The sequence below is a fragment of the Crocuta crocuta genome, unplaced genomic scaffold (genome assembly GCF_008692635.1).
Source record: "Crocuta crocuta isolate KB4526 unplaced genomic scaffold, BGI_CrCroc_1.0 scaffold17, whole genome shotgun sequence".
Classification (NCBI taxonomy): Eukaryota; Metazoa; Chordata; class Mammalia; order Carnivora; family Hyaenidae; genus Crocuta; species Crocuta crocuta.
The window spans coordinates 2,013,532-2,035,415 of record NW_027532041.1 but is presented as its reverse complement, the minus strand read 5'-3'; the positions used below and the strand labels follow the sequence as shown (position 1 = coordinate 2,035,415).

General features: G+C 40.5%; 2 protein-coding genes across 3 annotated transcripts in view; both read right to left on the bottom strand.

Moving 5' to 3' along the window:
• Positions 1-1,822: 1,822 nt before the first annotated feature.
• LOC144241728 (uncharacterized) lies at positions 1,823-11,719 on the bottom strand. The gene is made up of 4 exons (XM_077776338.1): positions 8,100-11,719; positions 3,938-4,065; positions 3,211-3,292; positions 1,823-1,864 (listed from the first exon to the last, which is right to left on the bottom strand). Exons 1-4 carry the CDS (start codon positions 8,172-8,174, stop codon positions 1,823-1,825), a joined length of 327 nt encoding a protein of 108 aa, XP_077632464.1. The 5' UTR covers positions 8,175-11,719.
• Positions 11,720-11,806: 87 nt separating this feature from the next.
• The window catches only part of SLC35D1 (solute carrier family 35 member D1), a 49,026-nt gene continuing 38,948 nt past the window's right edge, over positions 11,807-21,884 (bottom strand). For both annotated transcript variants that reach the window (XM_077776310.1, XM_077776311.1), the window contains one exon: positions 11,807-12,088. In XM_077776310.1, the coding sequence (XP_077632436.1) occupies positions 11,980-12,088 (109 nt within the window). In that variant the 3' untranslated portion in view covers positions 11,807-11,979. The remainder of the gene's footprint in view (positions 12,089-21,884) is intronic.

Sequence of the window (21,884 nt, the reverse complement as noted above, 5' to 3'; positions counted from 1 at the left end):
GGGTTTGTGGACCTTTATTCATCCACCTTCCCCTAAACTATGTAATTACAAATTTTTCCCATCTTTTGTAGTGCAGTTCATATCACATAACACTTTTCAAAAAACTTTTGTCACAATATTTACTTTTCTCTAAATGGATAATTAAGAATGGGCATTTTAATAAGTGAGGGCTAGTGAATTTCCACCCTAGAATTGTGGAACTGGCTCTGTATCACTACTAAATGCCCAAAATGCATGCCAGTACCACAGAGCTGTTGGGATTTTGAAATCACACATATCACATATGAGGAAATCCTCCCTAGGAAGCACAAGATCCGGTAGTGGTAGTGGTAGTGGTAGTGGTAGTGGTAGTATAGGCCTGTGGCTCCTTCTCCAAAATTCTTGTGACCAGTATTTTTCAGATTTTAGAGAGGTACTTACTATGTTTTAAAGAACATCCACAGGTCTAGAACCTATGGTTAAGCACAATGTCCACCGTAAAATGTATTCATATTCACGTACATTTCAGGTCAGATACTGCTGCCAAATGAGTTTGGCAATAAACTCAAGAAAAAAACTCGGATTTCAGGATCAGAAACCTGCAGTAGCCTTCACATCTTGCTAGCACTCACTTGGCAGTTTATTCCAATTTACTTTGCTACATAACTGGCAAAGAGGCACGTAAACAGGAAGCCAAATGTAAAACTAACAGTGTTTTGGTATGTACAGCAGCTTCAACAGAGCCCTTCTAAAGAGCCAACAAGTACCTTAGAGATGAAGCAGCTGGTGAGGAGAGTCCCCCAAAGCTAGACGTGACCCCTCTGGAGCCTTCCCTGCAGTCCTCTGTTTATGGAAGGGGAAAATGGAAGGACAAAACGGAAAAATGCCCAACAACTTCCGACTGAGCTGCTTAGACATGGTCAGATTACTCTTCCTTTTCCTTCATGGTACTTTATAGTTTGTGTATTTATGGCTAGAGTAATGGGCTCAACCCTTCACCAATCAGTCCCTACGGCCCAGAGAGTGGATTAGCCACCCTTTAGCCAGTCCATCATTGTGGCTAGGCAAGCGGTTCTCATAAGGTGGCAGTTATTTTTAGATTCATTAGGCTTGGCTGGGAAAGAGGCATTTCCTCAAAAGGAGCATGTGTTGGTCAAAGAAAGGTTCTTCTGCAAGTATTATCAGATGCCATTAACAAGTGATTACTATTTGCTCAACAGTCATCCTAAACCAATCCTCACAATATTACAAATTTTTACAAATGGGGCAACTGAGCTGTCTTGGGAAGCTGACTTAATTTTCCAATGATCTGCATTTGTTCACCTATTTTCCTAAGTTAGATCTTTGTGTTTAGAGATGATGTGTGTTGCAGGGGAGAATGCAGATGCTATCTGCAAACCTGTTCTACCCTTTTTTCCCCTCAAGTCTTGAGTTCTGGAAAGAAGAGAAAATTCCCCAAGTTGGAAAAAAGCTAGTCTGAAAAAAGTAGGCTCTGAGAATAGTCGGTACGAGTTCATTCTTTAGCAACACCTCAGAGGAGGCTGCATGTGTAGGTCATGCTGGACTTGAGGCACCGAGACTTGCACTGTGCCACCTGCCTTCACCGAGCACCTCCTCAGAGACAGTTACCGAGGAGTTTAGCAGTGACCATGAAGGGCGGGAGACACATACTTATTTTTTCCAGGCACCATACAATTCCCTTGAATCTGGTTTAACCTTAGCGAAGGAATGAGGTTGAATTTCCTGCTAGGTGGTAAGATAGGGACTCCTCTAACTTGATTTTAAAAGAATAATTTGACGCTTCCTCCACACTGGACTGCTTGTTCCCGGCAGCTCTGCAGACTCAAGGCAAATGGCAGGCCTTACAGAAAGGCGAATGTACATTCTGTAAAGCAAATACTTTTTCACAGTTACCACTGTTCAATAATGGAAACTTTCTCTGGTTTTTCCTCACCTCTAAAATAAGAATAGTGAAACTTAAAGGACCGATTAAGGGACTAAAATATATCAATATGTAAGGTGCTAAGAAAAAATGCCTACCCAGCATGTAGCAAATGCTAAGTAAATGTATTTTTACTGTCGCAGAGCAAGTATTCCAAAGTTTGGTATACTTTAAAAACTACCCTTTTGGAAACCTAAATGTCTTAAAAATGCTCATCTTTGATCTCCTGAAGTTCAGATGGTCTCCTTGAATATAACAGATTTAGGCAAAAGAAATTCACCACAGCCTTACTTATAAACAAAACGTAGAAACAGATTTCATTATCGCCTGTTAATTGTGCCTCCTAAAATAACTCAAATACCATTTCTATTCTGTGCTTTCACAGCTACACAATAGGATTCCATCATTTCTCACCAGGACTGTACAACAACCTCCTACAAATGGTGTATTTATGTGCACAGTCCTGCCTTTCTTTGAGCCCCCCTGAAAGTATCCTCAGTGATCGTGTTATAGTGCAAATCTGGTTTACAGCAGGTCCTCAATGTAGGCACACCAGTAGCCAGTGGGCCAAATCTGCCTGGTAACTTTGTTTTGTTCTAATCTAAACAGCTTTAAGCAAGTAGGTACCATAAGCTCAACCACTAACTACTCTGTGTATTGACTGCATTCATTCAGATTCACACTTTTAACCTGCCTGGTCCCTCTCTCATTATCAAGTCCCAACCGATAATCCCAATCCTACAGCTGGTGTGATCTTTCTAAAATGAAGATGACACCATGTTTCTGCCTTGCTATGCTTAAAAAATGTAGTCATTAGTCAGGTACACTTTGTCTAGAGGTATTCATTTGGGAATGTGTACCCACAGTCTGCCCAGCACTAATCTCTCTAGGTGTCAGAGACCCTGCAGTGAACAAAACAGACCAACATCTGCGCCTTCATAAAGCTTACGTTTCATCAAAGGAGACACATGCTACAGAGAGAAAGCACAGGAGGGGAATACGGACAGTGGTGGGATGTAAAGGCAGAGAGGCTGGTCAGGGAAGGCCCAGTGAGGAGGGCATCTGCTGTAAAGACATTAAAGGGGGCTGCATTCCAGACAGAAGCAGATACAGTGGCCCTGGAATGCTCGAGAGCTGTCCCCTCCAACAATGCTAACTGTCCTTCAGGAATCAGCTCAAATGCCATTTCTCCAATGGTTCCTCCCATACATTCTTACACAGATCTGTTTCATGATTCTGTCATCATTTGTACATACTGTCCTCAAAAATATTCATTGAAAAAAAATTACCTGAAGAATAAGCACACATGCCGAGGCACTCTTGATGAAATCCTCCTTCTGCATTCTCCTAACAGGGATGTTATCTGGAGTTCTTTGGGAAGAGAAGGTTTAGGAATTAAAGTCCAGATTTAAATTTATCAGCTGAGAAAAGTTGGACAAACTTCTTAGCTTCACTTAAGCCACTACTCGTGCAACAGTACTGTAGTATGAAAAGACAGGATAAAGGCCTAACTCCGTGAAAGTACACAGCAGGCCCTCCCTCAGTAAATAACTGCTTCTCACGCACACTGCTTTCCATCACTTACTCCCCCAGTGGCAGCTGCTGCCACAAGAGGGCCCCATCAGCACAACTGGAAAGGCCTGTCTGCTTTACCGTCTCAGATTTAACCAGCTACCAGCTCATGCCTAAGCTTTAAATCCATGGCGCATGGATTTTGAATGAAGAATGGCACTTGACGGGATATAGTGATGATGAGCTTGGTAGCACCAAGTCCATTGCAGGCAGACGCAGCGAGACAAGAACCTTGTATGGTGGTGAAGAGCAAGTCTCCCGAGTCCAGCTGACTGGGGTCTGAAGGTGGCTTTCACAACCACACGGGACAATTTACCTCACTCGGCTTCACCTCTTAAATATGGTTGTGTCTGGCCTCAAGCTCAGTCTAGCTTGATGGAGGGGTGGATGGCTGATGCGACGAGAGCTGGAGGGAAGTGCTGGGCATAGCCGGTAACTGCTCACCTGCTACAGATACATGAAGGCACAGGCCCTGCGCTTTGCTCCTGTCGGCACTGCCTCTTCGGTGGTGGTCTCCAAAAATGACAGCCCCGTGCAGGGAAGCCACGCCGAGACAAGAAATCACCAAGGTGCTGAATGAAAGAGCATATAACTCACAAGTTAGAAAGATTTAAAAATCTAAGAGGATTTTTAAAACTTGATTAAAACATGCCTTAAGGGCAGTCTCTTCAACAAATGGTGTCAGTAAAACTAAATACTGGCGTGCAAAAGAATGGCATTAGACGATGACCTTCTACCACAAACAAAAACTGAAAATGGATATAAGACTTAAATGTATGATGTAATTTTACAAAACTCTTCGAAGGAAAAAATATAGGGGAAAAGCTTCATGACAATGGATTTGACAATTATCTCTTGGATATAACACCAAAAGCATAGTCAACAGAAGTAAAAATAGATAAACTGCAGTACACCAAAACTGAAAACTGCATCAAAGGGCAGAACAAGAATGAAAGGCAACCTACAGAGTAGAAGAAAATATTTGCAAATAATACATTTTTATAAGGAGTTGAAATTCAGAATGTACAAAGAATGACAAATCAACAAAAAGTCCAATTAAAAAACAGACTTGAGTAGACATTTCTTCATAAAAAGTATATAAATGGCCAACACGCATATAAAAAGATGCTCAACACCACTAATCATTAGGAAAATTCAAATCAAAACCACAATATGATCACCACACAAACACTAGGCTGGCTACTTTCAGTAAAACAAAGTGAATGTTACCAAGGATGTGAAGAAATTGGGACCCTTGTGCACACTGGTTGGAATGTAAAATATGCACCCACAACAGAAAACAGTACGGGAATGCCTCAAAAAAATAATAACAATAATAGAATTACTATATGACCCAGTAATTTTAAAAGAAAAAACATATGTGAAATCCCCATGTTAAATCGTATGTTAAAACCCTAATCCGCAATGTGATGATATTTGGAGATGAGGCCTTCAGGAGGTAATTAGGTCATAAGGATGGAGCTCTCACCACAGGATTAGTGCCCTTATAAGAAGCAGCAAGATAAAGCTTCGTCTCTGCTCTCCACCATGTGAGGGTAAGAGAATATGGATATTCCACAAACCAGGAAGCAGGCTCTTACCAGACACCAGATCTGCAAGCACTTTGATCTTGAACTTTCCAGCTTTTAGAACTGTGAGAATAAATGTTAAGCCACCCATTCTACAGTAATTTGTTACAGCAGCTGAAACGATTAAGACACCCATTTTTTGCGATTTTACAATGCCAAAAGTGGTAGTGAGCCAGTGTCCATCAATGGATGAATGGATAAACAAAATGTGCTATGTACACACAATAGAATATTATTCAGCCTTAAAAAGGAACTATGATGACATGCTACAGTATGGATGGACCTCAAGGACATTATGTGAAATGAGCCAGGGATTGATTTCAGATGATTTCACTTATATGAGGTTTTCCAGAGTAGCCAAATTCATAGACAGAAAGTAGGATGGTGGCTGCCCAGGGCTGGAAGGAAGGAGTAATGGGGAGCTGTTTAATGGACATGGATTTCAGTTTTTCAAGATGAAAAATTCTGGAGACTGGTTGCACAACAATGTGAATAGATTTAATACCACTGAACTGTACACTTAAAAATGGTTAAGATGGTAAATTTTGTGCTATAGGTATTTTGTCACAATCGTTTTTAAAGCCTTAATGTACACGAAATTCAGTTGAGCTTACCTGTACCAAAATGCCTCTCTTGATGAGCATATCTTATTTTGGGGTTATATCCTGGTAAAGCTACTCAGAGGCTTAGACAGCTGATTAAGCAGATGAAATATTTTATAAGTAGAAAGATTAGCATTTCTTTCTTTTGAATTTGCCACAAGTGTGCCAGAGACACTGGACATTTAATCATAATGCGCTAGTCATACAAAATACTTGTATGTATAAAGGAAAAGTTCTTCCTGTGTCTTCTCTCAATACTATTTACAAAACAAATCTGCAACACCAGTTGGGTTAAGTATGACCCAGTTCTGACACTCTCTCTCTGGAGTTAGCATCAGGTCCTGTAATTCCCACAAGACTCCCAGGCTCAATCCCACACGTCTGTGACCCCTTCCTCCCACCCCCTTCCAAAGCAGATCACAAGTCCAGGTTGTTAACCTATGCATCTGATCAACCAGCTATAAATCCAGGTTCCCAGGACCTCCCCCTCAGTTTTGAATACTTTGTTAAAGCCATTTACAGAATTCAGGAAAAGTTTATTTACTAAACTACCAGTTTCTTATAAAAAGACATACCTCAGGAACAGCCAGATGGAAGAGAGACATACATTGGGCCAGGTGTGCAGCAAGGGGCGTGGGGCCCTCCTGCCCCCTCTAGGAGCACCACCCTCCCAGCACCTCCATGTATTCAGCAACCTGGAAGCCACCCAAACCTCATAGTTCACGGATTTTTACTGGAGCTTTCATTATGTTGACATAATTAAATCACTGGTCACTGGTGACTGATTTAGCCTCCAGTGCCTCTCCCCTTCACCTAGGGGGCTGGGACAAGGAGCCTTAAAGCTCACACCACAAACTGCCATGGTTGGTTCCCCCCACAACTAGCCCCCACCTGTTCTTAACAAAGTCAGGTGGAGTTGGTTAAAAGAGGCTCATTATGAAAAATAAAAGACACTCATTTCATCTTTATGGCTACAGAGCTATTTCAACAACTGGGAACAAAACTAAATATAACAAAAGACACTCTTCTACCACTTATAAAGTATAAGAGTGTTGGAAGCTATGTGCCAGGAGGAACAGGGACAAAGACCAAATATAAATTTCCATTATAAGTCACAATATCACAGGGGCAAACTTTTTTATTACCGGGTTTCAATCAACTAACTGGATGCCATCCTCTTGAATGTGGTAGACATATGGCTCTTTGTATGCACTTAGAAAGGAATTTTAATACATGTATTCAGGAAAAAGTATTTATTTGACACCTTTACAAAAATATTTAGGCACATAATTTTCATGTTTATGTCACCTGATTTACACATCTCAATCCTTAGTACCTTTTAAAACCACTAAAATGGTCATTTGGTAAACAGGATCTGTATTGAAAAAATACTATGATAGGCCAACATTTGTAGACAAAAATCAGTTGATCATCAGCATGAGAAATATTTATGAACAAAATAATCTCTAAAAACATTTTTTGAGACAATAAATCTAACCAGTAGATTTCTTTTTTTAAAAAGTAATTCAAAAAAGAAAGCTTAAAAAAACCCACCACTGAATATCTTTCATTCCGTGAGGAAGTGGCACCCTAAGGTAAGAGCAAGAAGACAGTGATGGCGCCAGAAGTCTATAAGCACCAACAACTGAGATAAATGCAGGCTCACAGGCAGCGTGGAAAAAGGATGAAGGCAGGTCTGGCCTGCAGAGGAGCAACTGGGAAAGTTTTAACTGAATCACCAATCTGAATCCTCATTCTGAAGCAAAGATAAAAATAATTTCTTCTGTTTTGAAATTCACCATCAAAATAGAAGTAATTTTGTTCCTTTTTAAAAACAGGTGGAATCACCTGCATCACATAATGGCCACAATTATATCCAGTAGGTATTTAAAAAAAAAAAAGACTACTGTTATTTAAGCATTCTTGGGGCAACAAAATAAAGGGTCACATTTTTCAAGAAATACACATATTGCCCGGGCCTCCAGCATTTAAGGAGCACAGATTAAGAATCTAGTTTGCCTACAGCCTCACCATGAAACAGTGACAGTAACAACACTTGCGGAGTGCCTCACATGGACTAGGGCATTGTGCTGAGTAGTTTTACATCCACTGTCTCACTTATTGTGAATATTATTGTTTTTCCCTCAAGGAAGGAAAAATCAACTACAGCCCTGTTCATAAGGAGAAATTATTCACAGGGGATATGTTCCCAGACCCCCAGTGGATTCCTGAAACCACAGAGTACCGACCCCTACACATGCTTTTTTCTACACGTACAGACCTATGAGAAAGTTTAACTTCTACATTAGGCACAGTAGGAGATTAACAATAATAAAATGGAAAAATGGTAATAAACTGTAATAAAAGTTACGTGAAGGTGTCCTCTCTCAAAGTATCTTAGGGTACCACACTCACCCTCGTGATGGCGTGAGGTGATCCAGTGCCTGCTGAGGAGGTGGAGGGGAAAGACGCAGCACTGTGACGTAGCATTCAGCTACTACTGACCTACTGACGATATGTCAGAAGGATCCTGTGCTTCTGGACCTCACTTGACCGCTGATGACTGAAACTGAGGCAAGAGAAACTGCAGATAAGGGGTATGTCTATTTTACACAGTTATGGGGAAGAAACAATATGCGAAGTAGAGGGAGGAGGAACCCAGACTATTCCTGAATTCTAACGGCCTGGCACTGGTCTCAGAGCTAGTAGTTTGAGTTGTAAAGTCCTTTTAGATTAAAAAACTGCTTCAGCTCATGGGTGGGTGGGGCACCCTAATCTGTGATACCTGCAGGCAGCTCTTAACTTACAAATCACTGACTGCTTTCATCTTTCATCTCCTTTCTCTCACTATGGGTCTGGCTAAAGGATTACACATTCCTTGAGAGCAAGAACTATGTCCTGCTCAGGGTGGTTTCCCCAGAACTTGGCATAATGCCCTGGCATAAAGCAGATGCTCAAAAAATGTCTGCTCACTGATGAAACCATAATAACGAAAGCAGGCCCAAAATCCTAGGCACTATTCCAAAGCAGTCAAGTATGAAACTCTACTGTTCCTTCTGTGAAGAATCTATATCTACTGACCTGAACTTTCCATGGATTCTTGATACAAAAGGACTACAGAAAACTTGCAGATGCATGGTGTTTTAAACCTACGTGCACACTGGATCCTACAAATGACTCATAAAGTCAACAGCCAGATGAAGCAATTAAAAGTCACCTGACATGTTGGCAACATGTAGTCTGGTCAACCCGACCAGAATCAATCTGGCACCAACTAAAAGCAGACAGGCCAAAAAGGACCTTACTGTCATTAACTCAAGAAGAGGAGCCACTAGTCACAGAATTGTATTTTCAAAACTCTCATCACAGCTCATCTGTCTCAAAGGACAATTTAAGGATTTAACTATAAAGCTATCTCTTGTTCTCCCAGGAAGTACTTAATAGGTCACAGAATTTCTGCCTTCTAAGATAATAACCTTAGGGCAAAATCCAAACATTTTGGGTGATGTTAGAGTACCAGGTAAATCTCTAGTGCACTATAGCCAAGCCTGCACATAACTGAAAGACTCCAAAAATGGCTGGACAGTCTATTCAGTCTCCAACTTCTCCAGGCTGGTTTCTCTGATCTTGATATGTTGGTGGTAGTCAAAGAGGGAATGAGAACAGACAGGGCAGAAGCTGTGACCTGCTGTACTGCTTCTGGCCAGTCAGAAAATTCAGCACAGGTGGCAGGCCCTAAGGTCATGTGCATTTAGTAAGGCTGTAATTACACATGATTTTCTTAAACCTGGAGTGACGACAGATCTTCAAGGAACCTGACCCCCAAGAAACAGTTTAGTCCCTGCTGGAGTTTTAGCCCAAAAGCTCTAGACAGAGGCAAAGGCCTTTCATGATGAGAAATTCTACAACACAAATGATTTCTAATGTCAAATTCCCTCCATGTGCCTTGATATAAGGAGAATGAGAACCACTAAAATTAGCTCTCACAAGGCCTTTCCACTGTGCCTAGGCAAAACCAGGAGGCATCAGGCAACACTTACCAACTGAGGCCAGCCTGGAAGGTAGACAGAAGCTCTGGCATGTAGAGTGACACATCACCGTCCCTAATTTGCAAAGCCTATTCCTCTCTGACTCCAAATTCAACCAAGCACTTGCCTCCTTGAAAACGCTCAAGTTGACTCAGCCAGCCATCCCCATTTCCTCACTTCCTCAGAGGAAAATGGCAGCATGGTTCAATGGAAGAAATGTGAATTTTTACTTATTAACAAGTCACCTACTTTCTCTTGAGTCTTATTTTCTCATTGGTAACACAGAGATAATAAAAATCATTTTACACAAGATAATATCCGATGCTCCCACTGAATTATCTCAGATCAGGTGATCCTGGAAAAAAAAAGTGAGCCTTGAGAGATCTGCGCCTGGAAGCTGGCCATGAGGCTAATTCTAGGGACCCAACAACACTGGTCAGGCTTTAGTAAAGACAAACCCAAATAAAGGAAACACAGGAACATGAAAATAACCTCAATATAATTTTTTAAAAATAAAAAGAAATCAAAACCTTCCAGGCCTCCTGTTAAGCCATCAAAATACTAATTGTTTAGATCAGCAGAGCCCTGTGGATTCCAAACCAATGAAAGAGAAGTTAGTGTGCACCAGTGCAAAAGTACCCAGTCTCTTCCACACTGACTGCACAACTGGCCTGTGGAAACACTCATACTCAAAGTCAGTGGATGTCTCTGTGCCAAGTCACAGGGCTGTGTGAGTGAACCCCCTCCCTGCCTGAAGAGGCAATTTCAGGCAACGGCTACTCACAGCTGCTCTCCCAGGATGCAGCAAAGGTCTTGAAAGGTGACGTGCTCATAAGGTAAGCCACGGGACACAGGATGCAGATAACAGTATGAAAGGACACAGGTATACTTATGCCATTTAAGGAGAAAGGATAGTGATGGCTGTAACACCGACATGCTGAACAAAGACCAAGCCTTGACAATGCAGAAACCTCTTAAAAGGCTTTCCCCTCAAACCAATCCATTCATAAATATAAGACCTAGTTGTATTAATTCAAAGAGGAGTAAAAAGAGTAGCAACCAAACCTAGAGGAGGGAAGCACATGAAAGAGACAGCAGCCAACTTGCCTGCCTGCCATCCTCACTCAGAGAAGAAACACTGAGCTGCATGGTTTACAACAAAATGTAGCTCTTCATACGACTCATGATCTTGGGATCACGAGTTCAAGCCCCATGTTAGGTAGCGTGTACTTTAAAAAAAAAAAATAAATTTTTAAAAAAATAAATAAAGAAAATGCCGCTCTTCACATACATGTCATCTCATACTGGAGCATACGGTTGTGCACCATTGTGGGGTAGACAGGAGCAGATACTTTTAACCCCATTTATAGATTTACAGTTTCTAAGAGCTGAAAAAAGTTTCTGTGACTTGTTCAGAGTGACAGCATCTTCTGAATGGATCATAAAGTTAAGTTTTCTCTCTTAACCCTCAGTCACAATAGCAAGGGTGAGATCATTCAACTACCTCCAAAAACATCTCTGCACCCCCAGCACTTAGCATAACGGCAGGCACATATTACATACCCAGTACATTTCAGCTGAATGAATGAATTATATAGATGGCCGCCTTCCTCCATCCCTTCATTATCCCCATCTTACACAACAAAGAGGGAACAGCATAATTCCAAGGAATGCACTCTGCCCATCCCATGACTTCCCAGGGAAGCCAATATGGAAACCAATATAACTTCAAGGTATCTGTATTTTTTTAGTGCCAAAGTTGTCATCTTTAGCAAATGCAGGGATAATATCCTTATGAAGAAAATGCAATCATTAAGAAAATTTAAAAAGGAGAAATTTTAGATACTTGGCTGCATTTCAGCAGAAGGAAGGCTGAGCTGCCTCAATATGCAGCAGCAATTTGAATGAGGAGGCTCCCCCTGGAGCACTTTATATACGCAGCTCTAAGGGACACCTGGCTATCAAACTATGGAATAAAATATTTTCAAAACACTGATATTTCATTGTCAGCATAAAAGAAATAAATTAAAGAGCCAAGTACATTTTCCAGTTTGATATAAATTAATTCCAACGGCATATTTAAAATAGACTCAATTATAAGTTTCTCTCATAAAATTTTAAAAGGCAGCAATCAATCCTCAGATTGTACAAGTGCAAAGGAATGGTATTTTCTCCATAATCAAGACACCTGAATGTCTATATAAGAAATGCCAGTGTTCTCAGTTGATCAAAAGCTTGGGCTTAAGTAGTGGAAGCGATCCTCTGGGTCATACTGCTCCTTTCCCCTTAATGTCCAGCTTGTTACTGGCCTCTGATTGTTTGCTCAGCTGCTCCTCAGAGAAAGTGATGTAGGAATACACCAGGCTCCCAGCAATGCTGCAAAAAAGAAAAACACCATCAGGGAGGAAGGAAGGAATGGCAGATGAAAGGGAGACTGGTGTGAGGTATCACAAATCAACAGCACGTAAAATTAAAACAGATAATATGGAATTTTCATCTACCAAAGAAGAGATGCTCCCTCATCATGGCATTAGCCACTGCTGTTGATGCTCTGAGGAAATGAATGCTTGCACATACCTGCCAACAGGAGTGCCAATTTTATACCTCCTTTCTGGAATGCAACTTGTTGAAATCATACACTTTAGAATTCTGCTTATCTTTTGACCTAGCAACCTACTCCATGGAGGAATTGTGTACATCTTCAGAGACTTATCAAGAAAGTGTTTACCACAAAATTCATAATAGCAGAAAATTAGATGAAGGGTAAATGTCTCCAAGGGGAGTTATATAAATTCATACAATAGAATATTACATATCTCATAAAATCATATAACATGAAAACAGACAATGACATCTTAAATGAAAAAAATAATCTCACAAAACATTAAATACTGTCTAATCCCATTTAAATAAACATGAATTTGTACATCGATATGCATCAGAAAAAAAGTCTAGGAAGAACCCAAGAGTATTAATGGCTTTTACATCTAGATGGTGAGTGAGCTCATAGGTGATTTCCTTTTTTATTTCTATTTCCTGGATTTTCAAAACAAATCAGTCAAAACAAAGAAATGAAATTTTTAATAAGAATGAAAAACATACCAATTATTAAGTAAACATACAGGTCCTAGGGGATTCACAGAGTTAGCTGCTGTGTGACTAGAATCAAGTTCACAGTGGAGAGCCCTTGGCCTCAGCTGATTTCTCGTAACCCTCACTTGTCCACTGCACTGACCACCAGGGAGGGTTCACACGTTAGGGACACTGATTATACTTATCTATTCTCTGTGGGGACCTCAAACCCACATAGGATACACAGCCTCCTGCCCCAGTCACTAAGTGAAAGTAAACTGGAGGAGCTCAGAGAGACACTCTAGACTGTTCTGACAAGCTCTTCTGCTAAGCCTGACACCCGTGACTCTTGGGTCTCCAGCTGGCAGCCTGGCCTGGACTCTGCTTTCAGATGTGCCTGTCCTGGGTTGGGCCCACTATCTTTTGCCTGACCCCTTGACTTACAAACTTGCTTATCTGAAATTAGTTCCATTTTTCGGGTTTTGGCATGCCAGCACCATACCAGTTGCAGCAGGGTAAGAATGCCTAGCTAGCTCCTACAAACAAGGAAGGAAGATCAGGCAGCACTTAATCATCAAATTGTGACCATTTACTAAAGTCTATTACATGTGATGCATTTATCTACATCCGCCATGGCAATATTCCTACAAAGTACACTATCCCTGGCAAGGTGTTCAAGGTGAAACTGAGTTCGAGAGTCATATGATAATTTGCTGAGGGTCACAAAGTATCCTAATAATGGACCAGAATAAAACCCATATCAATCTGATTTTCTCCACTGAAACAGCTTCCTCCCTTACGGCCCCTGCTCCACTTGATAGAACAGATCCCAGTCCTTATTTTGTTCCCATCGGCCTATATATTTCTAAGGCCTTACTCTTAGCTCTACAGAGTCCCTTGCACAGGGCTGACACTTTGTGGCAATACAGTAACTGCTGAACTGAGTATCTGTGATGGCCCAAAGAAACTGCAGAGCCTCAGAAACCCAATCTTTGTGCCGGTTTCATAGAGCTTCATCTTTTCTTTCATCTGGTAGGTTTTTTTCCATTTCTTTTTCTTTCCTTTTTGGGTTTGTTTTTTTTTTTAAGGAATTTGATCTCTCAGACTCTTCTGGAAACTCTTCAGGTTTTCTAGTGCATTATGTAGATGATTTCCCTGTTAGCTGGGCTAAGGCGATGGCTTACTGTAGCCTTCTGGACTAAAGCTAAAAATTCTTTGAGGTTCACATGCACATCTACATGACAATTTCCCTTCACCTCCAGCCCCATCCCACCTCACAACATCCAGCCTTCTGGGTTCCCCCTCCCAGGACAACCTCAACATAACAATGCTTTCTTTATCTTCCCTGTCAAGACAATCTTTGATATTTATATTAAGCTGATTAAACCTGCAGAGAAACAATGGAGCAGTGCAGGATTGAAGAGGACAAAGAATACCCTGGAATAACCTTAAGGATGAGGCCTGGACCCTCAGGTCCCTAGCATATCCCTATCCCTAGCATAGTTAGTGTAATGAAAAGACATGGACTTTGTGGAGTTAGGTCTTGGTTCAAATCTTGAATATACTGTCAGCTCTGTGCCGCTTGGCAAATTCATTAACTTCTCTGAGATTCTATTTCTTTATTAATAGAAGTAATATTACTTATCTAGGTTTGTTTGCAGATAAAATGAGATAACTTGCATAAAGAACCAGGCCCTAATCATGGCACATGGTAAACAATCAGAAGATATATATTCCCTACTCCCTCCTTCCTGTCAGCTCCGCCTCTCCCAGACTAAGAGGGGTGAGGCACTATGGGAAGGGGGTGGGGGGACTGGGAGGAGGGAAAGAAGAGGATGGTGAAAAGAAAGGAAAAAAGGCCAGAGATGAATCTATATGAATCTGGATACGTCACTATCAAATGGTTTGGAATTAGTATCTTCTATTACTTTAAACAAACAACTTCTCAATCTACTGGCTCCATAAATATTCACATTAGATATGATGACTTCTGATACTCTGGATTTGTTATTTATACATTTGACCATCCTAAAGATTCATTTTATAAAATCTCAAGCAATCTTCCACTTGCCTAATATTGAGATCACAGCACTACCATTAATTCACTGAACATGCTGTGACAGACCCAGGTGATAAACAGAAGAAAAAGACGAGGCTCCGATGCCCTACAGACAGGGTCGAGTTAGAATACTGCAAGACTGGCTGGAAAAATGCTGAACAGCGCCGCCTCATCTGCTCTGACCGCTTCCGCTCTTCCAAAGTCACACAAACACAATCTATCTCTTCCAGACTTACAGCTCTGGACACATTTACCAGCCTCAGAGAATTAGACATCCATTCGATAAATATATGCTAAAAATGCCTTCTATATAGCAACTCCATAGCCAGAGAGCAGCGAGTCCTAAGGTCCAGACTGTGTCCATCTCCCTTTGTGGCTGCCATATCTGCTCACGTGTCTAGCCAGATAGCTCTACCTCTCCGACTAGACTCTGCCTTCTATATTCCACATGTAAAATAAGTCAATTTATACCCAAACCAATGAGCCAAGGCAGTTTGACTTTTACTGCTATTTCTTAACATACAGTAATTCCTGCCAAATAACTGAAACTGAACCTCTGGGTACATTCTTCCTACACCCCATATTAACTCCCCACATAGCAGCATCTAGCGAGCCCTTTCTCATCTTTCTCACCAGCCAAGTAAAGCAGAGCTGTGTTGCCTCTATATATATCACCTTCCAGAGCTTTCCTATTTGAAAAGAGAGACACATAGAGGTGACATAGGACGGAATAAAAGCCACATAATTATTTACTCTGACATTTACAAAGCTCTGTGATGTGGGACAAGTTACTTAAACTCTCAGAGCCTCATTTCTGTGAAATGAGTCCATCTGTGAAACGGCAATTAGAATACTACTCTTACAGGACTGAAGTGAGAATTCTATAATTTATGCAAAAAGAGGCTACATAGAATTATGTTAACTACATAATTTAAATTCTATACTTAAATTATATAATAGAGAACAATAAATCATTAGGACACAGTAGGACACAAAAGACCTAATTAGGACACAGTAGACATCCAAGAGGGATAAAAATGCCAAGGCACACCAGGAGCTAATGCCAGTTGCTGCTTTTCTTCATCTTCAAGGCTGCATACCCGTTCACTCAGAAAATCAAGGAGTCTTCCATATAGTAAGGCCTCTTTGTCTTTGGTCATCCCAGAGAGGCCTTAACTATACTGAGTAACAAATCTTTACCTAATCCCTCTTATCTGTGGGTCAGTAGAAACTCTCACAGTATCTCCTAAGTTGGGTATTCCTCCTTCCTCTGTTAGAGGCATTCAAGGTACTCACTCGGGTGCTGGCCTATTTTTCCAGTAGTACCCCTGTGAAATCTCTCTTACTCTAGCCATATTAAAGTACCTACAGCCCACCCTCCCAGTCTCCCATCCAACATCTGCATTTCTAGCTCCATGCCTTTTTCTGCTCATGCAGCACTCAATGGCCAGAACACCCACACTTCTGTATTCCATCACTCCAAATTCTACCTACGGTTCAAGGCCTCACCTAACTGTCCTTTTCTCTATGAAGTCTTTCACGCAGACAACCATAGCCTTTATGAGAGGTACCAGTCTAGATAGCTACTTTGTGACATTTGTGTGATGACAGCTGCTGAAAGCCCTCAGGAGAATGTGTAGAAATGCCTCCTCGTGGCTGTTATTAAGACCATATAAATGCCAAATGCTATTATAAATGCTTTATGATTCCTATATGAATGAAAGCCATTGGTGTTAACAATCATTTCATACCTTCCCTTCTCATTCCACCTAATCTCAACATAGTGGGCAAAGTAATCCTATTAAAACTAAATCAGATCTTGTCATTCCTTTAGTCAAAACCCTCTGTCTTCCTCTCTCTTAAAAGTAGTCCTCAATCTGTCACTCCACCCCATCTCATCTCATCCACTCTACTGCTGTCACACTGGCCTCCCTTGTTCCCTGAATACACCAGAATACTCACACTTCAGGGTCTTTTTACTTGCTCTTCCCTCCAGAAATTGATGTGGCTCATCCCCTCCATTTTTTAGGTATTTCACAAAATGTAACCTTCTCAGTAAGTGCCCCAAATCCCCTGCAATACTCCTTCTCCCCCCCTTTCTTGCCTCATTTTTCTCCATTACTATTTATCATCACAGTTAACATTTACCACAACAAATACTTCACTCACTATAACTTCACTCATTTTTTGTCTTCTCTATTAAAAGGAAAACTCCATGAAGGGCAAGAGTTTTAAGCAGTTTTGATAGCAGCTTTATCCCCACTGCCTAACACAATGTTTGGTAGGTACCCACCATACATTGGAAATAAATCTTCCCAGCTAGATTACAAATTTCCTGAAGATAAAAATTACGATAAAAATTAAAATTCAACACTAAGTCTTCACTTTAACATATGTACAGAATGAGTTCAACAATTCTGATTCTTACTTGCCTGCCAAAGAACACAGAAGAATGAAGACAAATCAGTGGTAAGGCAGGAGCTAAGCAAGGCAGACTCAGGAATGTTCAAAACAAAGAGGGGCCAGTTAATCTCTTATCCCATGTGCCCTCACATGGCTACATCATGGGGAAGATTTTTACAGTCAAATCAGGGTTAGAATCTCAGTTCTGCTCCTCACTGTGGCAGCTGTGTGCCCTTGGGTAAATTACCTTCCCAGAGTCCCAATTTCATTATCATGTGAACTGGGAGATGGTTAAATGAGATAGCACTATAAAGGTAGCATCATATACTAGGTACTCAACAAACATTAACTCCCTATCTGCTGCCTTACCAGAAACGTATTTAGGTCCTTTCTACACTAGGATAAGTACTAGTCTGTGCACATACTTTAAAAATAGAAGTACCTTAGTCATCGATGTCTGGCCAGGATGTGAACCATTCCATCTGCCTAGGAGTTTTAGGAATTTGCTCAGGAATAAATTTAGAAAAAAGGCTCTCAAATCCTGTTGTGATGTTGTTTGGAACTCATGGCCTTAACATAGATATTATTTGTTTCATTAACTGATACAAATCAAGCAAATACTCAGAATTCTGAGGAAGCCCCACATAGATAAACAGATTTTTGTTTGTTTTTAAGACGCTGAACTAAAAAGTGTTATGGAAGAAAAAAGAATATAAGCTTAAAAGCTTGTTTTCTATCTATTCTTACTGTTTAATGTTAGCTTTTTCCAAATATAAAAGAGAAATATTCCTGCTTTTCAAACAAATTTTTTTTTCCTTTCATACTATTCCTCAACTTGGGGCTAAGTCCATACTACTTAGGTATATCCATCTTTTTTGGGGCGGGGGGAGAGGGCACAAGTGAGTGAGGGGCAAAGAAAAAGAATAATCCCAGGAGGGGCAGAGGGAGGGAGAGGGAGGTGCAAAGGGAGAGAGAGAAAGAGAGAAGTGAGGCTCACCTGAAGTGGGGCTCATGCTCACCCGAAGCAGGAAGCTTGCGCTCACCAAAGCGGGGGCTCAGGCTCACCTAAGTGGGGACTCATGCTCACCCAAAGCGAAGCTCGAGCTCACCCAATGTAGGACTCAAACTCAAAATTTTGAGAGACAGAGTGAGACAGAGCGGGGGCGGGGGAGAAGCAGAGAGAGAAGGAGACACAGAATCCAAAGCAGGCTCCAGGCTTCAAGCCAAGCATTCAGCACAGAGCCGGGTTCGGGGCTCGAACCCATGAACCGTGAGATCATGACCTGAGCAGAAGTCGGAAGCTCAACTCACTGAGCCACCCAGATGCCCCCTTACCTGTATTTTTCAAACATTCATAAGATAACTCTTGAGATACAATTCATACTATAAAATTCATCTTTTGGAAGTGAATATCTACATAGTTTATAGTATATTCATGGTGTTAGGCAGCCATCACCATGGTCTCATTTCACATTTTCATCACTCCAAAATGAAATTCCCTCCCCTTAAGCTGTCACTCCCCAGAACTGGCTACCCCTAATCTACCTTCTGTCTCTAGAGATTTGCCTCTTCATAATATTTCAAATAAACGGAATCATACAAAAAAAAAAAACAAAAAAAAAAAACCCGTGACCTGAACCAAAGTCAGATGCTTAATGACTAAGCCACCCCGGTGTTCTTAAACATATCCACCATTTTCTACCATACACCTCTACTGCTTTTTTTTCCCCCTGCCTCTTAAAAATCCTTAAAATGTGGGTGGAGGCTCCCATCAGAACTAAAAGGATAACGTATCTTATGTGTTTTCCACACCTAGAAAAGGTTCCTTCAAATGTCACAAGTCTCCTGAAAAATAACTTTCGGCCTACTGAGCATGTGACACAGTTCCCACTGGACTGTGGAAAAGTCCAGTGACAGAATCAGGATAGACAACTCTAGTTCAAAAACCGAGAGCAAGAAAACTGAGGCTGTGAAAGGCGAATTAGAAAGAGCTAGCGGCAGTACTGGTACAGAACACATGTTTTGCAATATTCCATTTCAACGTTCTTCTGTCAGGAATTATGATACAACCAAGGACTAGCCAACCTGCCCAGATTCTATGCAAAAGTTCAAATTATTCTAGTGTGATAGATGCCACTTATACAGCTCTATAAATAGCCTGGGGGATAGTAGGTCAGTAGCAACTAGCTGATAATGCAAAACATGTCCTTTGCTCTCTCTCCAAATGAGAGAATCACTAAGCAAAGGAAAAGTTTATGTCCTTCAGGAGAAGTCTGGAACCAAAATAGAATCTAGTAACATGAAATTATACAGGAGGAGAAGCTGTCTGAAATTCAGATGCAACTCATCTTTCTAAAGAAACAGGCAAAGGAGTTCAAAATGAGGGAATAGAAGATTCGTGTGCTGGGTAGAGGTAGCTAGACTAAAGTCCTCAGGAACTAACTTTGGGGCTAGACTCTGAGCTGCACCATGTCCCGTTCCAGAGACTATACAGACCCTAGGGTGACCTCAGAAGCTACAAAATGAGTTTTGTTACACAAAAGGAGTGTGTATGGCATATCATGAAGAAATACGAAAATAAAAGTAATCCATTCATGTATTCACTATTTACTAGACTATCATTAAGAATGAAGACTTGGAAGGTAAATTATGGATTGAATACTTACCAGCTGGGTAACATGGGGCAAGTTTTTAGCCTCTCTGTGAAATGGAATATTGGCAGCATCTATCTCATAGAACTGTTACAGAGATTAAGTATGGGTACTTAGGATAACGCCCAGTTCTAGTACACATAAAACATACTGGCCAGTATTTTGTTATTAGTTCTAGATGAATGCTTATTATGGGCCAGACACTGATAAGTACTGGCACAACTGTAGAAGACATGTGATTTCTGCCCTCAAAGAGCCAAATATCTAAAATGGTGATGCATACATATATGGTTTACTAGGCTACATTATAATTAGTCATTTGCTGAATGATAAATACATTAAGGAATGAGAACTTGGACTCTGGAATCCAATCCATCTGGGTTAAGATCCTTGTGACATGCCTTACTAATCGTGTGACCCTGGCAGATCTACAAGGGAACGTACCATGTCTCTCTAGAACATAATGCCTCACATACACACACGCTCAATGCATAGCTTCAGAACGCATTCAACTCTCAGCCTCTTGATTGATAAAACAGTAATAATAAAAGAACTTCAAAACAGTGTTACAAAGAATTAGGCGATTCAGCAGAGAAAGGATAACATTTGCAATAGAAGGTACTAAAACTGGATCTCTATATTAACACACACACACACACACACACACACACACACACACACACACACACACACTAAAAAGAACTTTTCATCCAGACCTCACACAGTACATAAAAATTAATCCAAAAAAAGAGCTACATACCTAATTTTAAAACTGAAAACTATAAAACTTCTAGAACACATAAGAGGAAAAATCTTAGTAACCTTGGGGTTAGGCAAAGATTTCTTAGATACCTAACAATGAAAGCACAATTCATAGAAGAAAAACAGATAAAATAGCCTTAAAGTTTTTGCTCTTTGACAGAGAGTATTAAAAAAATGAAAAGACAGGCCATAGGCTGGAAAGTAATATTTGCATATCACATATCTGATAAAAGGCTTGTATCCATAATTAATAAAGAACTCTCAACACTTAAGAAAACAAAGGGCACCTGGCTGGCTCAGTCAGAAGAGTACACAACTCTTGATCTCCAGGTTGCAGGTTCAAGCCCCATGTTGGGTGTAGAGATTACTTAAAAATAAAATCTCTAAAAAACAAAAACACTTAAGAAAACAACCCAATTTTTTATAAATGGACAAAATATCTGAACAGCCACTTTACCAAAGAATATATATAGATGGCAAATAAGCACACGAAAAGGTGTTCAACATAATGAATCACTACAGTACTTAAAATCACAATGAGAAACCACTACAGATCTATTACAATGTCTAGAATTTAAAAAACAAAAACAAACAATACCAAGGACTGGGATGTGGTACAACCAGTACAGAGCACCACATATGGCTGAGGGATATCCAAAAATGTTACATACATTTTTGATAATAGTTTGGCAATTTCTTACAAAGTTAAACGTAACACTTACCACACAAACCAAGAATTCAGTATTTACCCAAATGAAATAAAAACTTACATTTACAAACTTTTAAGCAAATTATTTTAACAGCTAACACAGAACAGTTAAAAATTGGAAACTACCCAAATGTCTTTCAGTCTTTCAATTCACTGGTGAATTGATAAACTGTGATATATCCATTACAGAATATACTCAGCAATAAAAAGTTAAAAACTACTGATATATGTAACAACACAGAATCTCAGAGTGCAACACAGAATCTCAAATGCAGTATGTTACTTGAAAGACATCAGACCAAAAGTCAGTCAGTCACTGTTCCGTGACAATCTGGACACTACACGGATAGAAAACAGATCTTTGTCAGGGGCTGATGGTAGTGGGAGACGTCCGATGCAAAGGGACACAGGGAGATTTTAGAGGTTATATAATTGTTTTATATCCTGAATGTGGCAGTAGTAGTTACAGGACTGCTGTATCCATTGGTCAAAACTCACAGAACTGTAAAGTTAAGG